This window comes from Corvus brachyrhynchos, unplaced genomic scaffold (genome assembly GCF_000691975.1).
Source record: "Corvus brachyrhynchos isolate BGI_N302 unplaced genomic scaffold, ASM69197v1 scaffold961, whole genome shotgun sequence".
Taxonomy (NCBI): domain Eukaryota; kingdom Metazoa; phylum Chordata; class Aves; order Passeriformes; family Corvidae; genus Corvus; species Corvus brachyrhynchos.
Genome location: NW_008236008.1, coordinates 755,377 through 776,250, shown reverse-complemented (window position 1 = coordinate 776,250; position 20,874 = coordinate 755,377). Strand labels below are relative to the sequence as shown.

The following is a 20,874-nucleotide window of genomic DNA, read 5'->3' as shown; positions in this document are numbered from 1 at the left end:
TGAGCATCCTCCACGGTCAGCCAAGCTGGAGCATGACAGTGGAAAACTGGAAGATGCTCAGAATAGACTTGAATGTTGGAGGTTCCCAGTGGGATTGGGAAAGATCCATGTAATAAAATCTTTTCAGAAATAAGTCTGTTTGGAGGTGGAGTTGACCCAATTGAAAATTCCCAAGGATGCTGAGCAGGATGTGTGGGTAGCAACATAAAGGAACACAAATTCACATCTCCAGCTTTTGAACCACTTGCTTTTTAAATTTTTTTTTATTATCCAAGCTTCCCAATTTTTCTTCCATCTATGCGCAGGGGGGTAGGTGGGAACCTCAGGGAAGGTCAGGGTTAGGAAGGCAAGAAGGAGCATAAAACTGATAGCAGCAAGCCAGATAGGAGTCAAACCTACAATCTTCTGATCTGTAGTCAGCTGCATTATCCATTGCACCACTGAGGCTACAAATTAGCACAGTCCTGGGTCCCCCCATAGGGACCCAGGGGATACCCCCACTGATGCCCGGCACCACCAAAATACAGAGGTTGCACAGTGGAAATCCCACTATCTGTGTCCAAGCTCCATATCTGATATTGCTCCACTGTGATGTGGAGAAAGCTGGAGCCAGAGCTGGGCATTCAGGCTAGTGGACCAATAAGGGAGTGAATACATGTAAGACCTAGAAATGAGAAGGGGTAATGCATCTCCAGAAGACACTTCTCCTTTCCTGGCTATTGTCCGGGGGAGAGCACAGGGGCTGCAGCTGAAGGAAGGGACATTGCTTTGGATATTTGCACACAATGTTGTGGATATCACAGAGAACAAGCTGGCAACCCAGAGTGCTGGTAAGGTGCCCCAAGCTCTACGTGGAGTTTTACCACATCCTTTGGCAAGGAACAAGTCATTAGTATCCAATTACACTGAAATCATACTTAATGCAAGACAGGTTAAGACAAAAAGAAAATAAAAACATATACTCACAGTTACCAAGACAGATAAACTTGTAAAAGAGGTAGGTGGGGAAATGAGAGAAAACCAGGCTTCAGTTACTGGCTTTGAAGATTAAATCAGCACGGCTATTCCCTCATATCCAGGCATTTTGCTGCAGGCCCTCCTGACACAGTAAGGAGCAGACAGCCTACCTTCTTCCACACCTTATGCCTCAGGCTGTGTTGACCAAGAAGCTTTTCCTTGTGGGGGAGCAAAGCATTTCTCATGTTCTAAAAAATTTTCTGCTAAAACCCCAGATTCTTCTAATCCTAGAAGTTTCACCAATTTGGTATAAAGCTCTTCCTATTTCTTGCCTATTCAAGGGACAGGATGGCCCTTCCTCTTGGCAAAAATAAGAATGATTTCATTCCTTTAGCATTACCTGGCCAGCTAACAATACCTTGGCTCGAGTGCTAAGCCTGAGTGCTGTCATGGGAAAGGCACTGGCTTGATGTCTCAATGCCACCATTTTCTTTTTCTCTTTGTTTTTTTTTCTTTGTAATAATGTAAACATCTCTTCCCTGCCTGCTATCATTCTGGTGGGCATACAGCGAAGTGTCTGAGCCTAGTCAGCCTTGGTTTGGAGGGGATGTGTCGCTTCAAGCCAGTTCTGGGAGTAGAAGCAAGGAGTGCAGTCCCTGCCTGCTCAAGCAGAGGCTGCTCCCTCGTTGATGGGATTTGTCTTTTCAGGGAGAGGGTGAGACAGACCACTCTTTCATGGACGAGGATAAAGGAGATGAAGATTGATGTGGGAAGGATGAGAAGCAGGTTGCTGTGGGCTGTGGTGCTGCAAAGTAGCAGAGGAGGTGGAGGTATTGTGCTGGGCTTGAGAACTCACTTTTAAAGGACTTGTTCAAGGCAGAGGACATCCTGAGACTTACTGCTGTGCATGCACGCAGTCTCCTTCCTTACCCTGTTGTGGTGTCTTTTTTCCTTTACATCTTCCACTTCCCTCCGCAAACATTCTCCTGCCAGTCTTACAAAGTGGCCTCACACAGGGACCATGCTGAGATACCCATTAGCCAGCAGCCAGCACAGTTTCCTCCCTAAACTGGAAGGAAGTGGTTCAGCACCTTTCTGCCCTCCTGCATGGCTCCTGTAGTATTTGGGGTGGAGGGAGGAGTGGGGACAACACCAGGCTGGGGTTGGAGACAAGAGACACTCCTGCCTCCCACATGCTGGACATGCTTTCCTCAGAAAGCTGTAAAGTGAGGGAAAGGCTGAAAATGAGAACACCAAGATGAAGAAAGGTGGAGCTTCCTGCTGTCCACACTGGCTCCTTGAGATGCCCTATTTTTCAATTTTCATCTCCATGTATCTTGAGAGGTCAGGTGTAAAGAACATTTCACATGGGAGCATGTTAACAAGCCACCACAGAAAGGATGAGAGAGTTGGCGCCTTCCTCCTTCCTGACTGGATGACACCTGGCTTGTTAAAGAGACACGCTTCCCTGAAAGAGAACGATGCATGACTTCAGTTCTGGGAATGAGCAACCTGTCTGGACACATTCCAGGAGTCCAAGGAACTGTCTATGAGACCTGACATATCAGGAGTAGCCCAGTGGATGCAATCTGAGACATTACATGCAGAGGAAGCTTCTAAGGAAGCATCGCTCCTCCTCAGGGCAATCGCTTGAATACCTGATGATGGGTGAGAGGTCTTGCCAATTTAGATCAGCAAGGATAGGAGCCTGTATAGTTTTTTTAAAGTATTCCATAAATATAATCTATTTTGGATGGATATTAATGGATTTTTCATGGATGAATTATTTTATTTCCATTCTTACTTCATTTCTTCTGGATTAAGTGGGATTTCAGTGTTACTGATTGCCCACTGACGTTGCTGGCTGAAGGTGACAGTGAACTGTTACCCTGTGGCCACCTAGCTCATGTCAGGCTCCTTGCCATGTTCTCTGGAGTGCTAAAGGTTAGTAATAGCCATGCCTGCCCCATTTTGGCTACAGGAATGAGGTCCCTGGTGAGTACCTCTGATGAAGGTCAGGGATGGCAGAGGCATCCTCTGCTGGCAAAAGCAGCTGTGGACACAGGTGTGAAATGGGACATGGGAGTCTGGGCATTACTCCTGATGTTCCTCAAAGTGTCTGTCAGGGGTCCAATAAGAAGTTTAGTGGTGAGTAGAAATCTTCCTCCCTGTGCCAAAATCCCTCTCCTTTGAGCTGGAATTAGAACCAGTGACTAAGGATTACTCTGAAAGCACTGCAGCTATCTACCCTGGGAATTGAGATATCAAAAGATGAGAGATGCAGACCTGAGAGAAACTCCCAGAAGAATCCTGCAGCAGCCCCAGTCCCAGCAGCATGATGGCAAGTAGCAGACGCATCACTGTGGGATATGGGGAACCAAGGCCTAAAAGGTGCCTTGAATACAAATTTCTGCACAAAACAATGCTGCTGCAAAGCTTTTGGCTCACTGTGAAGTGCTTTATAGCACTGAATAGTGCTTTATAGCACTATTTCTTTGGCTATTTCCAAGGCCATACTACATGGATAACTGGAAGAGGTGTGATTTGTAGTCTACTCTTACATAAATCTATTATCACCCCTCTCATGTTTGCATTACATGCTTTGGAATTATCAGAAGCAGCAGAACAAGTCTGTGTACTGCTCCAGCTTGTCACCTCTTACCTAAGGATTCCCTGAAGTGAGACTCTCTGCACACCTGCAACAGGATAGAGATGAGGGGAGCTGACCCCTCAACATTATAAAAAACGCAACACAATGACATGAGGATGCAAAATTTGCAATAAGCAGATCCATCAGAGGCTCTGTCTTTACAGCACCTCTCCTTTCTTTCAGGTTTCATTAGCAATGCAGCTCTAAATGCTGTGACAATAGAAATGCACAGCAGCTCTGGTCCTGATCTATGCTCTGCTTTGCCACCACATCCCTGCCCTCCTTGCGCCCTGCATATGCCTGTTCTCTCCCCGACTTGTCTTCTCCTGGTCCAAAGGGTGGCAGTGACAGGGGATGTGGGGTCAGTGGTACCCTGTTTTCCCAGCTTCTTGACCACAGCTGTGGGACAAAGGAGCACATTCGGGTCCACAGAAGCACCCCTTCCCTTATATCCAGTGCTGGAGCAGCCTCCCTCAGTGCTGATGGGTGGAGTCACGGGGGGTCACCCTCCAGGCTGATGACAGGCTCTGTTGGCTGCGTCAGGGGGAGAATTTTGGAAGGAGAGGAAGACAGCCAGCCCCAACTCTTTGTCTCCCACCCAGATCGTGGTATCAGACTATTATGGTGCTGTCTATTGCCATGAACTATTGGTTCATATTGCCCAATCCTGACTGCACAGGGTAGAACTGCATAGTGAGAGATATGCATGCTCAGTCAGCACAGGCAAAACACAGATCTTACTGCAAAGCTGCACCCTCCATGGCAACGTCAAGGGCATTTAAGAGACACACAAATCTGAGTTATTGTAGGAGCTTGGGTGGGTTGGCAGACGGGGTGGACGGAGACGAGAGATCTCTGAAGTCAGATCTTGGAACATGCAGTTTATTGCAAAGGGCGTGGGTACAGGGGCACTGCTTAGAGCTGCCAGCCGCAGCTCGGAGCAGGCCCAAGAGAGCAAGAGTGTAAAAGTAAGAGCAAGTAGGTAAGAGCGGAGTAAGAGTGAGCGAAGAGGAAGTAAGTAAGAGAGTAGTAAGTAAAAGGCCGAAGTTCTCGTTACAATACAATAAATCATCTTCTGTACTGAATATTCTAATTTTCACTAGCCAATCTAGTACAAGATACAAATCCTATAGCACTTATATACAGCCTATAAGAGTTCTTATATTACCATAGAGTGTTACATCTTAACTCCTAAAAACTACTCTTTGGACCCCTTCTGCTGAGCTAGTAGGGTCTGCTCCGACCCTTGGACCTGCCTGCAAGCAGAGGGTATTGTTCAATCAAGAGGGGATTACCTTCAGTCGGCCATACCATTGTTTTCCAGTTGTTCAGTAACTAAGACTTGGTATCTCAAAGGTGGCCTTCATTTCGATGTTGCTTATAGTTCTCATATTCCCAAATCTTTTGTCAGGCAATCATATTTATAAGACTTTCCTGTTTCATCTTCCCCAACAAGTTATTCTATGGTGAAAGGACTTGCTGTACACCCTTTCTTCCCTTGCATTCCCTAAACTCCACCAGAATCAGAAGGGCTGACTCCTAGGATACGGCCTGGTGTGGGGAGAGGGTGATGCAACACCACGTGTGTGGACATGGACCGACATGCTTGAGATGCTTCCTGAAGTGATAATTCAAAAGGATGTTAATGTAGTAAACTGCTGCTTGGTACAATAAAACACAATGTCACAGTGGATGGCATTCCTTTCTAAAAGTGCCTGGCTTGATGGCTTTTCTAGTTGTTTTCCTCGCAAATGCCTGCATCTCTCTATCGTATGTTGTGCTCCCCTATGCTCACAAAAATCCCATGTGAAGGAGTGGGGGAAAGAACTTGGCTGGAAAATGGCCAAAAGGGAAACTTGTTCTTATTATCTGACTTTGAAAAGGAAAAAAAAAAGGCATTGGTACTCAGGAATGAAGAGTCATGCTGGTTTTGCTGTGTGCCTTGAGAGCATTTGCAGGGCAAAGGAACATATAAAAAGAAAACAGAAGAATTAAAAAAAAAACCCAAAGAACATTTGTTACTTCTGACACCAGTCACTTGATAAACAGACACTTCACTGGTTCTGGTAGCAACTTACTGTGTGAAAACCTTCCCCCACACAGAATTTTTGTTTAGCTGTAATACAGAAATATTTGACCCTTTATCTTCAAGCACTGAATCTCTATTCCATCCTGAAGGAATGACCCTCAAGATGGGGGTGGATGAAAACATAACCTAGACCATCCTGGGGAGCTGGGATGGAGTCTCAGCAGGTCTCTGATGTGGTATAAAGTCTGTGTTGAGTATAAACTTAAAATCAGTCTCTCCTTTGAGCTACAGACCTGAGCATTGCCCTGGAAAAAAGATATCCACAGTCCTCTGCTCTGCCAGCTGAGCAATGGAGAGCATACTGAAATAGTATCAAGAGTGGCTTATGTCAAGCAGACCAAGGCTAGGGAGAAACCTGACACTGGGACAGGGCTGTGAACTGATGAGCTGAGGCCAGCTGGGAAGCCTGAGCTGGATCTGTGCTGTGAAACACAAGTCCCTCTCTACTGAACATCACTCTCCTTTCCTACTGACAGAGCTGGGGCTGCAGCAGCTGGGTTTGGAGAGCTATGGCTTGTTAAGTCCAGAGCAGAAATCAGATCTGTCACCCAGTCAAAATTCCTGTTGTTAAACCTCTGCAATACCCTTTTCCTTAAATTCTTGTATGCTTAGGAGGCCCCCTAGCACTGCCCCTGCTGTGCCACCTCTGTTCATCCCCACTACCACAGCACCAACTCCTGCACTGCTAACCCAGAATCAAACATCCCTGTTATTCCACAAAATGCAGGTGCCTGGGGAGGATCCACCATTCCTACCTTTCTGCTAGTAAGGGAGACATCTAGCCATGATTTACAAACAGGCTCTTATGGGATGCTGTGATAGCAAAGTAGAGGAGAAAGGGTCAGGGGTGCATTTGAATAGCAGAGGGTTGTGTTAAAGTAGTAATGTACTTGGTTGCTTACTCTCCAAAAAGAGGTAGGATTTTCCCACTTTTCTAACTGGTGTGCTCTCCCCTTCTTCTAACTGCTTTTGTTTAACTGACATCCTTTCTTCCTTCTTGTCTCATTTTCACTGCAGGGTATGTTTGGGGGTGTGGAAAAGCAAGCCCATTCCTGTTATCGGTGAAACTTGTCCCTAGACCTTGAAAGGACCTATTTTTAGGTAGGCAGTAGTGCAACCCTATTCCTTTCCCACATGCAATACTTCCTCCAGTCCTTTGTGCGGGAGCTTGGGGTGGGTTCGGACGGTTGGGACGGATGGAGACGAGAGATCTCTGAAGTCAGATCTTGGAACATGCGGTTTATTGCAAAGGGCGTGGGTACAGGGGCACTGCTTAGAGCTGCCAGCCGCAGCTCGGAGCAGGCCCAAGAGAGCAAGAGTGTAAGCAAGTAAGTAGAGAGAGAGAGAGAGTGGAGTAGAGAGAGAGGAATAAGAGTGTGTAAGAGTGTGAGTAAGAGTGTCTGAAGTCCTGGTTACAATACAATAAATCATCTTCTGTACTGAATATTCTAATTGTCACTAACCAATCTAGTACAAGATACAAATCCTATAGCATTTACATACAGCCTATAAGAGTTCTTATATTACCATAGAGTGTTACATCTTAACTCCTAAAAACTACTCTTTGGACCCCTTCTGCTGAGCTAGTAGGGTCTGCTCTGACCCTTGGACCTGCCTGCAAGCAGAGGGTATTGTTCAATCAAGAGGGGATTACCTTCAGTCGGCCATACCATTGTTTTCCAGTTGTTCGGTAACTAAGACTTGGTATTTCAAAAGTGGCTTTCATTTCGATGTTGCCTGTAGTTTTCATATTCCCAAAATCTTTTGTCAGGCAATCATATTTATAAGGCTTTCCTGTTTCATCTTCCCCAACACTTTGGACATACTTTTATGCCTTGGCTGTGAAATATGGATCTCTTTCTAGCAGTGATGTGTGGAGGGAAGGAGGGTTTGAGAATCTCTGGGTTTGTAAAGTTGAATGTAGCTTGGGGAGATGCTGAACTGTTCATCTCATGTTTGTTATCCTACAGCCAGTCTTTTCAGGCTCACTGATTTTGAGACTTTAGAAAATACAGTAATTGCAAGGAAGATGATAAATGCCTCATGTTAATCACCTTGCAGGGTCACCCTGCCTGCCTAAAGGGTTTGACCTGACCACCGTTTCTCATCCTGATCTTGAGGACTCTGAGGAAACCAGGACTTCCTTTTGAGAGGGCTTTGTTTCCCTGTGTCCCCTAAAGCTGGGTGGCAGGTTCATGCTGGCTTGCTGGCACTGCTGGAGGGCAGAAGGAAGCCAAAGGATCTTCCTTCTCCCAGGCAGACAGCTGGGGCAGTGATCCCATGTCTTGGTGTCATGATGGCAAAACCATAGCATGCAGGAATGAGTCCTTGATGCAGTTTGTTAACAGACTCTCACTGTTTCAGGGTCTTTTAATCCAAATCTCTGAGGTTTGTCTGTTATAATTTATGTTGGTGCCACTGATTAATTTGGAACAGAATTTGTTATCTAGATCATATGCCCTTTTATCTCATGTTTCTCCCAGTTTGTTGCAAACTGTGGAAGGTCTGTGAGTGTGGATAAGTCTGGAGAAGGCTGCTTTTGATCACAGTTCAGCTCAGGGCAGTGTCCATCTTCTATTCAAAAGAAAAGGGCAGACACCATCCCTCTGGTCTTTGTAGCTTGTCCCTGAAATCTCATGTCCCGTACATTTGATGTGCTCCCAGTGACTCACCCTTGGAAATGCTTTGAGCTTTCCTCTTCTGCTGTGATTTCATATGTGCAAAAGGAACTTTCTGAAGATGTCATTATCTCCTGTGGTGGTCTTTGTTTTCTGGAGATCTGAAACCAACCCTCAGACTGTTTTTAGAAGGTTTCCAAATACTGACCGCATATGGCCTGTCATCACATATGAAGTACACAAAGACAAATATATATATATAGATATGTGTTGAGTGGAAAAAATGTCAGTCTCAAAAGGCAACTGTTTTTGAAAGCACTTGTGTCTGTTGCAAAGTTTCTCTTTGGCTGCATAAATTGAGTCACACACAAGGGTAGTCTCAGTATTTATCATGGAGTGTATATCGATCACAATAAAAGCATGAAATGCAAAATATCATTTGCAGTTTTCACTTGTATAGGTAGGAGGGCTTCATCTTATAGCTGGCTTGTCGGCTCAGTGCGTTGTTGCCAATGTAAGTGAAATCTGAGTCTCTGCAACATGCTGGCTGTAGGTGGGAATGCCGGTGCTTGCCACCTGCTCCCGAGGGACTGTTCATGGCAGGGGAAATGGGCACAGATAAAAGGTGAGATGGATGGAGATCCTCCCCTAGCCTCCCCGAGGGATGCTTGGCTAAAAATGCAAATCTTTTCAGCCAGAGCAACAAGCAGAGTTAGCAGTATGGGAAGAGGTGAAGGATGCATCATCATCTTGCCCTAAGTCTCACATTTGGGTGAGCAGAATTGGAGATAGCAACCTCATTTTTGTTAGGATGTTGTATTGCTCAGGCACCCACCAGCCCAGTCCTCTTCCAGCAGCTGGGCTATTATGGAAAGCCTGCAGGGGAGTCCCACCAGCCTCAGCAGTGTGGGGAGCTGCTGGAGGCAGTGGGGTGGGGGTGGGTGTTGATCCCTGCCGAGGGAATGATGAGCAGCTCCCATCTGCTTTAGGCGGCTGCCAGTGTAGAGGTCTGCCAACCCCTGGGCTGGGTGACGGGGTGCTTGCTCATCCCCAGGACAGGCAGAAGGTGAGGTGGCAGCAGGCCAAGGCACTGTCACCCCATGGACTGGGATGCTTCTCACCCCCCACCATGTCCAGGACAGGATGCCTGGACAAGGAGCCTGCTCCTTGCAGAGTGCGCTTTGTCTCTGCAGGCTCATTAGGGAAGCAAGTCATGTGGGAGCGTATTTTTGACAGCATCCTCTGGCCAAAATATGATTTTTCTCTTTGTTTTCCAGTCATGCAAGAGAGCTACAGGACTGATTTTCTGAGTGATACACAAGAGCTTCACAGCTCTGGTACAAGATAAGAGGCTGCAGAGGGGAATTCTGTGAATGCAAAACCCAGAGATGTCATTATGGCATTGAAACCTGAACCTGGACATCACTTAACCTCTCCTTCCTCCTCCAAATCTCTCTCCTAAACCCACCACTTTGCAGCCAGCTTTCCAGGTTCCAGGCCGTCAGTCCACGGGCTGCAAGCTGTTACTTGGCTGCACAATAGAGGAGTTAGAAGTAATGTCTGTAAAAGCAAGCCTATCTTTAGGAATCAGTGTTCTGGTAGTGTCAACAAAGCCAGGTAGCACTCCCAGGCAGGCAATACTGAAAAAAAAAAGATTTCTTCTTGGTGATGGCAGGGAGACATCCAGAGTTTCTGTCTAGGAGGGGGGTTAAAGCAAGTCCTCTTGCTCTTTGTTTGTCCCTTGAGAGATGGCTTGACTTGGTGACTCTTCAGAGGACAGCTGTGTGTGCTGGTGGTCTTCCCCTGCAGGAGTGGAAGGAGAGGAAGAGGAGGCGAGTGGGGCTGCCAGGGAGAGACAGGAGAGTGCCAGGCTCTTTCTCAGCGCAAGTTCTTTGAAGCTCATCCTGAGTAGTCCCTGCTGAAGACCATCTGCAGAATCTTCCCATTTCTCCTCAGTGTCTTGGACTTGGCTCTTCTCTTCTTCCTTATTGCAGAGTGGTTGTATAATGTGTGGCTTTCCTGGCACTTCTCATCCTGCCTTTGCAAGTGTGGTCAAGTCTCTGCATTTCTTTACCTATAATTTATTGCTGTGGTTCATAATACCTTGTCAGAAAAACCTGTACTAATTTTTCACATGTCTGGACTATGTATTCCTGCCAGAAAAATATTTCAGCCCAGGCCTGGTAGCAAAAGGTGGGTTTATCTTTGTTTTGTTGACTCCTCTTTTTGGTTGTGCTGTTTATTACCTGTTCCATGTTAGCATGCTTCAGCACACAGAAAGGGGAAAACCCGCAGCACACTGTCCCTCACCTTGTTGCCACCAGATGTCCTCTGCAGATGCATCAGATGTCCTGCTCAGCCAGTTAACAAAAGGCTTCTGGGGGTTACCACGTGTAGGTATAAACTCACCAGAATCACATCCCAGAGGCACATTACACCCTGAGAGGTTCATTCTTCAAAGAGCCAGCATATCTTTTTTTCATGCCATGAACACCTCCTTCCCTACATCAGCATATGCAGGTGTTTTTGTGTGCTGGCATTTCTAGCCCTCAGCTTTTTCCTCCAGAGTTTCTCTGTTTCTGCCTGTGCAATGAGGTGGAAGTTCCTGCCCTGCCAGATGAGGACGGCTTTCCTCATCTAATTCAGATCCCCTTATTGAAGCAGGTTTTTCTGTGCACGGGGCAGCTGACTCAAAGTTAGGAGGGCAAGAATGAGGCATTCAGCTGACTCAAAGTTAGGAGGGCAAGAATGAGGCATTCAGATTCCTCCAGATGCAAAAGTCACCTCTGACCCAGCCAGGGAAAGAAGAGAAATATCTTCTTGCTGCTGCCAGGGAAGGCTTCCTGCCAGCCCTGCCAAAAGCCCCAGCTGTCTGCAGCTCAGCTGCCAGAGCAGCTTCTCCCACTGGACTCCAGGCTCTTGTTCCACACCAGGCAGTCAAAGCAAAGGTGTGATTTCAAATGGGTTTAACTTAGCTATCGCTAATTTCCCATGAATACAAGACTTTAAAAAATCGATTTGTTTTTATGGGACTGCTGACAAATATGTGTAAGATTACACAGGGGAATTTCCAGCTCAGAGGGCTGCAAATGAATACAGGATTTCACTCAAACACTCAAGAAGCATGTGAGGCACTGAAAACAAAATAGTCAATAATACAGTTAATTTAATGTTATTAATTACAATTGCATGCAGAGGATAGTGTTCATTTTCATGCAGAAATCCTTGAAAACCTTCACTTTTGTATTTTCCTGAAGTGCACAGTTTCCAGGCTGGTGTTGCATGCAGATTGTGGGCCTTGCTTTAGAATTGGGGTCTGGCCTTGGATTCATAGGGCACTCACTCAGCTGCTCTCCTGCATTTCTCAGATGCAAGCCCTATACAGTCCTAAGGCAGTATAAACATTAGAGATTTCTACAAGAAACTTAACTGAGAAAGTATTGTAGTTATTGATTAAAAGAGAGGAAAATATTCTGATTACATGTACAGTATGGTGGCAAAGTGATTTTATACAGTAATGCAGGGACTTTGGCTTAAATTTGAGGATGAGATATTTATTGCTTGTACAGTTGTGTGATAAATTATTGGCAAGTAGAAGCACAGATGGCTTTCCCTTAAGATCAGGCATCACATGTCAGAAATTATCTGGGAAATTGTCATTTTAAAAATAACTCTGGAACAAGTGCCAAGCTGAAAGGGATATCAGTGTCTAATAAACAGATATAAACACAGCAGTGCCCAAAACTAAAATATATTTGAATTAAACTATCGGAGAGAGAGCATATACAATCAGTACCTATTCTATAGCAGCACAAATTAAAGCCTTTCACACAGTATTTCTTCAGTTTCCTGCTCATCAGGAAATTCAAATAATGTTTTTCATGCCTATTTAACCTGCCCATGGAGTTAATGGCATGAATAGTCATGCCATTATTTTTATGTTACAGACTAAAATCTTACCAGAAGAAACTTAAAGCACAGTTATAGGCAGGCAATTTTTTTTGTCTGGATTTCAAGGTGATGAGATGTTTACACCCTGAAGTATTCAAGCTCCAGAGCAGCCATCGCTCCTATTGTCTTCTCCAGTAACCACGTGTACTTCACACCTTGGAAAGGTAGGATCTTGGAGCCTGCCAAAACACATGGGCAAAATTACATCCTGCTCTCATGGCTACCACTGCTCGCTCACAGCAGAGCATTTATTAGGCTGCAGGATGTGGCTGAGCAGGCTGGGGCAGCCCTTCGCTCTCCATTGACCTGCAAAGATAAGGAAAGGGAGTGGAAGGCCTTTGCTTATCACTCCCCCAACTGCTCAAGGGGTGAAGGCTGCCATGCGTGAGTGAGGAGAACCAGGGCCTCTGCGGCCTCCCCCCCTCCCCGGCAGCCGTCACCTGTCCCAGCCTGTCCTGCTCTCACGCGCATATATGGGCACAGCAGGACGGCAGCTCGTGACGCAGTGCTGCTAAAAACAGCCCCGGCTGTGCTCGGCCCCTCGTTCAAACAATGTCCTCCAGCCCGAGCAACCCAGAGAGCTTCTGATCGCAGCACAGCCTTGGACTTATTTCAAGGGAAATTAACCCCGAAACCTTTCCACAAGGCCGTGGCCCTGAGCATATGCTCCAGGAAAAGCTAGGGATGAGCACCTCCCTGAGCTACAAGTCGTTCTCCAAAGAGCAGCAAACTATGGATAACCTGGAGAAACAGCTGATCTGCCCCATCTGCTTGGAGATGTTCACCAAGCCAGTGGTGATCCTGCCCTGCCAGCACAACCTCTGTCGGAAGTGCGCCAGTGACATCTTCCAGGTAGGTTTCTTCCCACAGAGGTCTGCTTTCCAAGCAGCACTGGTTGGAATGAATGGCAAAGTAGGTTTTTTCCATGTTTTGGTAGACTAATTTTCACAGTTGGTGAGATAGGGTGGGGGGAGTGATTTAAGGCCAAAGTTGATGTGTCCGGGGGCCAGGGCTGAGCTCACAGCAGGTGAAAGTGCCACCTGTTGGCTGTGGTGACATGGTGAAGTGTGAGCTGAGGGACTGGCCCCTCGCCCAGCAGTCGCCAGGTGCTTTCCCAGGGGTGACTTTTTGGAATTACCCTCTCACTGGGTGTAGTGACAAATGGTTTCCTACCATTTGGTGCTTTTGGAAGAGGCTTTCATGGTTTTTCACGGCCGTACCCGCCTCTCCTTGTGCTGCTTGGCAAAACAGGCCTCCAACCCCTATCTGCCGACCAGGGGAGGTACAACTGTGGCGTCGGGAGGCCGCTTCCGCTGTCCCTCCTGCAGACATGAGGTGGTCCTGGACCGACACGGCGTCTACGGGCTGCAGAGGAACCTGCTGGTGGAGAACATCATCGACATCTACAAGCAGGAGTCCACAAGGTAACAAGGGAATGTGTGTATTTCAGAGGGCATAGTTGAGGTTGATTTAGTCATTTCGTCTCTCAGAAAAGCAGAAAGGGATCATGCTGCCATGCCTGACTGTCTGCTGCACAATGAAGTCAGCTCTCACTGAGGACAGAAAACTGTATTCAAATAGATGCTGAGCTTCCCTGTTTCCACTTACACCAGGGGATTGGGCCATGCTTATTCACATAAGCAACACTTACATGTGCGAGCAAGGCCCTGGAGGTCAGCACAGCTACTCGCATGATTAAGGGAAAAGTATCTTAGTTAACATCATTTATTGCAAAAACGGTTCTGATAAATCTTATTTGTCTTTAACCTCTGTGTTCTCATGCTAAAGAAGGGAAAGGATTTCAAATCTTGTTAGAAAATCCTGAGGTACAGACAGTGCAAACAAGAAGCAAACTGAATTTCACACAAAAGGTACCATGTATCATAATGCCAAATGAAAATTCCGTTAAAAATATCTCCATTCCTGTCAGCTTGGGATGTGAACTTATGAAATCAAGTTTTATTTAGGAATCCATAAAAGAGAAGGAACAGCCAGAAACAATATGTATCAGAGCTGTGTGGCTGTGTGCAAGAATCAAGACCTCAGGGCAGAGGAATGGGTTAATTCTAAAAAGTAAGATTACCCCTAAATGGTAATTTCTTGCATTTGATGTGTAATTGATCCAGAAACAGAAAAATGTTTTCTCATCTCTATTTCCCTGGAATGGGTTGGATACATGGTACCACTGTGGAGAACTCAGCAGGGGGGAAGGTGAAGGAAATAATCTTCTCCACCTGCTCTTATGAGACCCCACCTGGAGTCCTGCATCCAGCTCTGGAGTCCTTAGCACAGGAAAGACATGGACCTGCTGGAGTGAGTCCAGAGAAGGGATGCAAAGATGCTCAGAGGGCTTGAGCATCTCTCCTCTGAAAGAGTTGGGGTTGTTCAATCTGGAGAAGAGAAGGCTCTCAGAGACCTTAGAGCACCTTCTAGTACCTATAGAGGGCTTACCAGAGAGCTAGAGAGGGACTTTTGACAAGGGCATGTAGTGATAGGACAAGGGTGAATGGCTTTAAACTGAAAGAGAATATATTTAGATTAGATATAGAAAGAAATTCTTCACTCTGAGGGTGGTGAGGCACTTGCACAGGTTGCCCAGAGAGGTTGTGGATGCTCCATCCCTGGCATCCTGGATGGATGGGGCTTCACACAAGCTGGGCTAGTGAAACGTGTCCCTGCCCAAGGTAGGGACGTTGGAACTAGATGATCTCTCAGGTCCTTTCCAACCCAAACCATTCTAATAATTCTGTGATTCTATAATGAAGTTAACCTGGTCCCAGGCCACCAAGCAAGGAGCTCTCACCCAGGGAAGCTGTTTTTTGTCACCAGCATGAATCCTTAGAGTTGGTTTTGTATGGCAAGGTGTTTTGTTCACCTGGAAGGTGTAATTCTGGCCGCGCTCCCCGACAGTCTTCTGATTCCACTGCAACAAGGAGCTGGGTTCCCCAGGGTCAGTGAGGTAGCATCACTGGTGCAGGTGGACACAACCATCAGAACCCAGTCCCTGGGATGGCTGAGGATGCCTCCTCCAGCAGAGGAGGACAGTCACCAGCAGAGAGAACATTTTGGAGCCTGACAGTGACTTTGGCTGTTTGAATTTCTCTGAGGACTGCTGCAGCTGGGCATAGGTTGGAGCTCCAAAGCACTGGAGGGCATAAAGTTGGCTTAAAATTGTCCTTTCTGCTGCCCTTTGTGCTCAGTGCCAAGTAGAGGTCAGCTACCCCTGTGTGTGTCATTGATACTCAAATATTATTTTAGTCAGGAAAATCTCAGAGGAAATGAATCAACAAAGCTGCAATGGTGGACTTTGCTTTTGGCCAAATAAGCTGGACATATATGGCCTCATGTCTTCCTTGGTTTTGTTTTTTTTTAGATCACAGTTGTATTTAACTCAAAAAAAAAAAAGCTCCTTTTCCCCATGTAGTTCATGGGAATTTGGAACAAAATACAATTAAACAGAAATGTAATAGATTCAGTAGATTTTTCTTTTAATTCCATGAAAGTAAAACACATAATGAATAAAACAGGAGAATAGAAAAAAATAAAATATGAACATACATTTGCCTATATATTTGCCCAAAAGATTTGTTTATTTAATCTGTTAAGGTGCTTATTTAACCTTCACATATGTCCTTAGAAGGAAAGTCATTGTCAGGGTTACGCAGTAGCAGCAATGCATAGCAGCATAATCTAAACTATTTGGCCCTTTGTGGGCCTCAGCTGCTTATCTCCATCTGCCTAACATTCCTCGGGGTCCCCTGAGAGTGTGAGCAGATCTTTCATGGCTTTTCCCTGTGCTGTTCCACTGAAAGCAAAAAGTCAAGGGAAATCAAGTCTTCCCCACTTCTTCCTTTTGTACCAGCCTCTTCCATACTGACAACAGGGGTCTGGCAGAGATGTATAGGAAGAAGGGTGAGATGTGATCTTTTCCTCCTTGTTCTTCCCAAGACAACTCTTCAAACTGGCAGCACCTGTGATTTCCAGACAGGAACCTCTTCCCCTCGAGTTCTCCTGTGGGTATAGTTCACTGCAACTGCATGTGCCAGAATGATGCCAGCTCCCATCTGCATTTCACATGAACTTAGAGTAAAGGGAGAATAAAGGGAGAGTAAAGGGAGCAAGGGAGCAAGCTTTGGCTCCTGCTTAGGCAAAAATAGCTTATTTCAAAAGTATTGGGGTGGTTTTTTTGTAATTGGATTTTCTATTTGAATTAAGGAATTGGGTTTTTTTTAATAAAAACTGGGGCAGGAGCTGGACTATGAGGTTGGGAGAGTCTGCCTGAGCCCTCATATGCAGCCCCTCCTATTACTAAGTATCACATCATATGGTCTTTTATCCCATTGCTCATCAAATTCCAGCTGATGGCAGCATAGCCTGTTGCCCAATTTAGAATGTGCTAGCAACACAAGGGAAGAATTCTTCAAGCAGGAGGTGGCTCATACAAAGCTTTAAAAGACAGCAAAGGACTGAAAACAGTGGAAATTGAGTTGGCTAAAAATTAAACCAGTCTTTGAAAATCTGTAGGCCACTGATCACCTAAACTATCTGAGGAACATCGGGATGCCTGCTGTCACCAGGAAAGGGTGGCAACAGGAGGTTGTGACTTTTTGTAAGATCTGGCAGGTTCTAATGATCTCAGCTGGCTATTCCAGATCAAAAGGTGCTTTGGGCTTTGTTACCAGCTGAATCCTGATCAGGGTGGGTCAAGCACTCTTTCTGCCTTGCACTTACCAGGGAGAGCCTGAGGAACAGGCTGTCCCCGCAGCCCTGAGCATGGATGGAGCAGAGTGTGCAGCAGGGACCAGGCTGTGCTGAGAGCAGCCTGCATGGGCTCTGTGATGGTGCTGACGTGCTGCAGGGCCCCATAGCCAGCACTGCCAGAAGCCTCTATCCCTGACACCTCTGAGGTCTTAGCCCAAATTCCCAGTGCAGGATGTGTCTCTCTAACCCAGGGTGCAGGGGTGTCTGGGGATCTCAGATAGGCTGGGCCAGGGAAATGTGCTCCCTGGCCACAGGTCACCAAGCAAGGAGGACCCCCACAGGCTCTGCAGTAAAGAGATGACGAGTGAGGTCACCTGGTTCTCCTCCAACTCCCCATGAGACAAAGCCCCAAGCTCACCTGCACCAATAGTGTTCTTGGGCTGGGCATTCATGATAGTAGTGTAACAGAGCTACAAGAACCCTTATGTCCATATGAACTTCTATAGCCTTCTCATTTTTCAAGCCCCATTTCTACCCTGGGTGTTGGTGGCCTTCTCACTGCTTTTGAGAGAGTCCCTCATTGTGGCTGATTTTCAAGGACCACCTTCCTCCAAGGTCAAAAATGGTCTATCCCCATACATAAGAACTCAAGCGATGGTGACAGAATACCTGCATTGGTTAAGAGAGAGCTCCCGATAAAAAGAAAACATTATAAAAGAAGCACAAGGAAGATGGGCAGGTGATTCAGGAAGATTTTGAGACACTCTCCAAACACGTGCAGATGGAGTTAGAAAAGCCAAAGTCCACCTGGAACTGAATCTGATGAGGGACATGAAGGCTAATGAGAGCTTCTGCAGCTGCATCAGCAGCAGAAGGAAGATTAGGGAAAGTGCGAGTTCACTGCTAAATGGAGCAGGGCCTCATGTAACACAGGACATAGAAAAGGCCAATGTGCTCAACACCACCTCCACCTCAGACTTAACTAGAAAGTTCAGTTTTAAGTAATCATAGTACCCTGAGACCAGTGGGAAAGTCTAGAGCAAGGAAGACTCACCTTTGGTGGAAGGGGATCAGGTCAAAGAATATTAAAAAAAAAATTGGACATCCTGATGGGAGGCATCCATAAGTGGTGAGGGAGCTGACATATTATTGCAAGGTCACTCTCAGTACTCTGAAAGGCTGTGGTAATTGGAACAGTTTCCTGTGGACTGGACTGGAAGAAAGCAAATGTTCCTCCAATCTTCAAGGAATGCAAGGAGGAGAATCCAGGGAGCTACAGGCTGGTCATGCACACTGATCCCTAGAAAGTATTTCATGCAAACCCTCCTGGAAACCATTTCCAAATATATAAACAACAAGAAGGTGATTAGAAATAGTCAGCATGGATTTATGAAGAGGAAATCAGCATGACACCAACCTGATAGCCTTTTATAGTGAGATGACTAACTCAGTGCGTGAGAGGAGAGCAGTAGATACTGTTTATCTAGACTTAGACACTGTCTCCTCTGACATCCTTATTCATAAATTGTTGAAATAACATCTAGAGTGTACAGTGGAAAGTGAACTGGACCAAAAAACTGGCTGTACTACCAGACTCAAAGAGTCATGGTGAGCAGCGTGAAGTCAAGTGGAGGCCAGTCATTAGCTCTGTATGCCCAAGACTGATACTGCAGCAAATGCAGTTTCATATCTTCACTAATGACCTGACTGTGCCTCATAGAGACATGCAGATCCTCTCCATCCCCTGGCCAGGTGCAGACAACAGGTGATGTGATAGCACAGGAAGGGTTACAGCTGTCTTAGGATCCTCAGTAAAAACACTATCAAAATTGAATTCAGGATTTCAGTAGAGACCTTTTTGGATTTGAAAAAATCCTACAGAAAACATGCTTTCTAACAGCAGTTTTCCTAAGGTATTACTATGTTCTTATTTAAAGTATGCTTCTTTATGTGCCCAGAAACTTTGCATTTCCTCACCAAATCACAGTCACAGAATGGTTAAGATTGGAAAGAACCTCTCAAGGTCACCTGGTCCAACCACCTGTTGCTCAAGCAGGACCACCTGGAGCCAGTTGCCCATGACCATGTCCAGATGGCTTATGAGTGTCTTCAAGGATGGAAACTCCACAACCATCCTGAGCAACCTATGCTAGTGCTTAGTCACTCTCACAGTAAAAAAGTGTTTCCTGATGTTCAGAGTGTACCTCCCATGTTTCAGTTTTTGCCCATTGCCTCTGGTCCTGGCATTGAAAAGGGCCTGACTCCATCCTCATGACACCCTCCATTCAGGCATTTAGATAACTGAAGGTATTGATAAGATCAGGTCATTGTTAAGATTCCCCTTAAACTTCCCCTGATCCAGGCTGAAAGTTCCAGCTCTCTCAGCCTTTCCTCACAGGAGAGCTGCTGTCCTTAATCATCTTCAGGACCCTTTGCTGTACTCTCTCCAGTATGTTGATGTCTCTCATGTACTGGGCAGTCCAGAATGGGACCCAGTCTGTACTTCAGGTGTGGTTCAAACACAATTTCAATGGGGAAGAATAAGCCTCTAGCAGTCAAACACAGGCTTAGCATCTCAAAGAGAAGAGTCCAAGAATGAAACCACAAAGTTATCACGACATTTCAGCAACCTGACATCTCTGTGGTCACCAGCACAGCTATGGTGAATCTTTTCTGTTACTAAAGCCATGCAGTTATTTTCCTATCAGCTACTCTTTAATCTCCTGTTTCAGAAGCAGTCTCCATTTTAAACTTAGAGGTTGTGTTTTGGCCTTTGCTACCCCAACACAGATCTAGAGAATCCCTTCTGCAGTCAGGGAATGGTGTGCTAAAAATCTCTCCTTTTGCACAGCCTGGGGAGGAGCCTGTAAATCTGTTTATTTCTAGTCTTCTGACACTGTCTTCAGGGCCCCACTAGTTCAGGGAGTTCTGCCAGGTTTCTTCCAGCTCTTCGCGGCACCTTTGAAGGTTGGCTGCTTCTGGCTGAACTTGCTTGACACCGTCACCTTTTTGCTCTATGTAATGTGTCTTTCATGCAAGTGGCACCATTCCAGTGTCCAAGAAAATTCTAGTAGTTTCTGGCTCTGGTCTTGTAAATATCTGCAGGAAGAGCTGCTATCTCAGGCTTAATTAATGGCTTTGAAATTCATTGTATTGCCCTCACGCATGGGCCCTCCCACTGGTGCACTACAACATGAATATATTAGGGGCTGTTTGCAGTAATCTGCAAACAATGTAAACCATTTTTTATGGTGGAGACACACCTCTTTTGACTACCACTGAAACAGTGCTGGATTTGACAAAGTGCCTGATGTTAATGAATGTTGGAAATCAAATAACACAGGCTTTCTTCAGAAGTGTTTGTCTTGTTTTATTCTGGTATATCATGTTATATGGCAGATTACAGATTTTCCTTATGAACCCTTTAAATCCCAGGGCACTCTGGAATTAAAAAAAAACCACAAATGTGTGAGACATTTTGTTTCTTGCTAGATTTCTTTTTTAAATGCATCTGACTGATCATATTCCATACCCTTCAGAAGAGAAAATCTGTACTTTGTCATTAAAAAATAAATGCCATATCCACTCTACCAAACTATATGGAAAAACTCCACTGTAATATAATATAAATAATGATTGTTTCCATACATTTTAAGCTTTAATAGAATGACTGTTTGCCTCCTTGCTACAGAGTTCCATAGAATGGCTTAAGAAAAGGTTCCCATGTAATTCCATTAAATTCTATAGTTTCTAATGATGAAAAAATATGTTTATATGATGCCATTTTTCCACTTGGTACAGGTAAGTCATAGTTCTCTTTCCAAACAGTAGCAGAAGGGGATAATGGTTTATGCTGAAAATATTTAACATTGCCACAGTAGCAGTGGTGGCTTTTGAAGGCTTGAACC

At 45.6% G+C, this 20,874-nt stretch overlaps 1 protein-coding gene across 3 annotated transcripts in view; it reads left to right on the top strand.

Annotated features, from left to right (window-relative positions):
- The first annotated feature begins 12,610 nt into the window (after positions 1-12,610).
- The window catches only part of TRIM55 (tripartite motif containing 55), a 36,554-nt gene continuing 28,290 nt past the window's right edge, over positions 12,611-20,874 (top strand). Inside the window, exons 1-2 of one of the 3 annotated variants that reach the window (XM_017731142.1) lie at positions 12,611-13,117; positions 13,517-13,689. In XM_017731142.1, the coding sequence (XP_017586631.1) occupies positions 12,929-13,117; positions 13,517-13,689 (362 nt within the window). In that variant the 5' untranslated portion in view covers positions 12,611-12,928. The remainder of the gene's footprint in view (positions 13,118-13,516; positions 13,690-20,874) is intronic. The other 2 variants (XM_008632030.2, XM_008632023.2) reach the window with 2 other exon arrangements.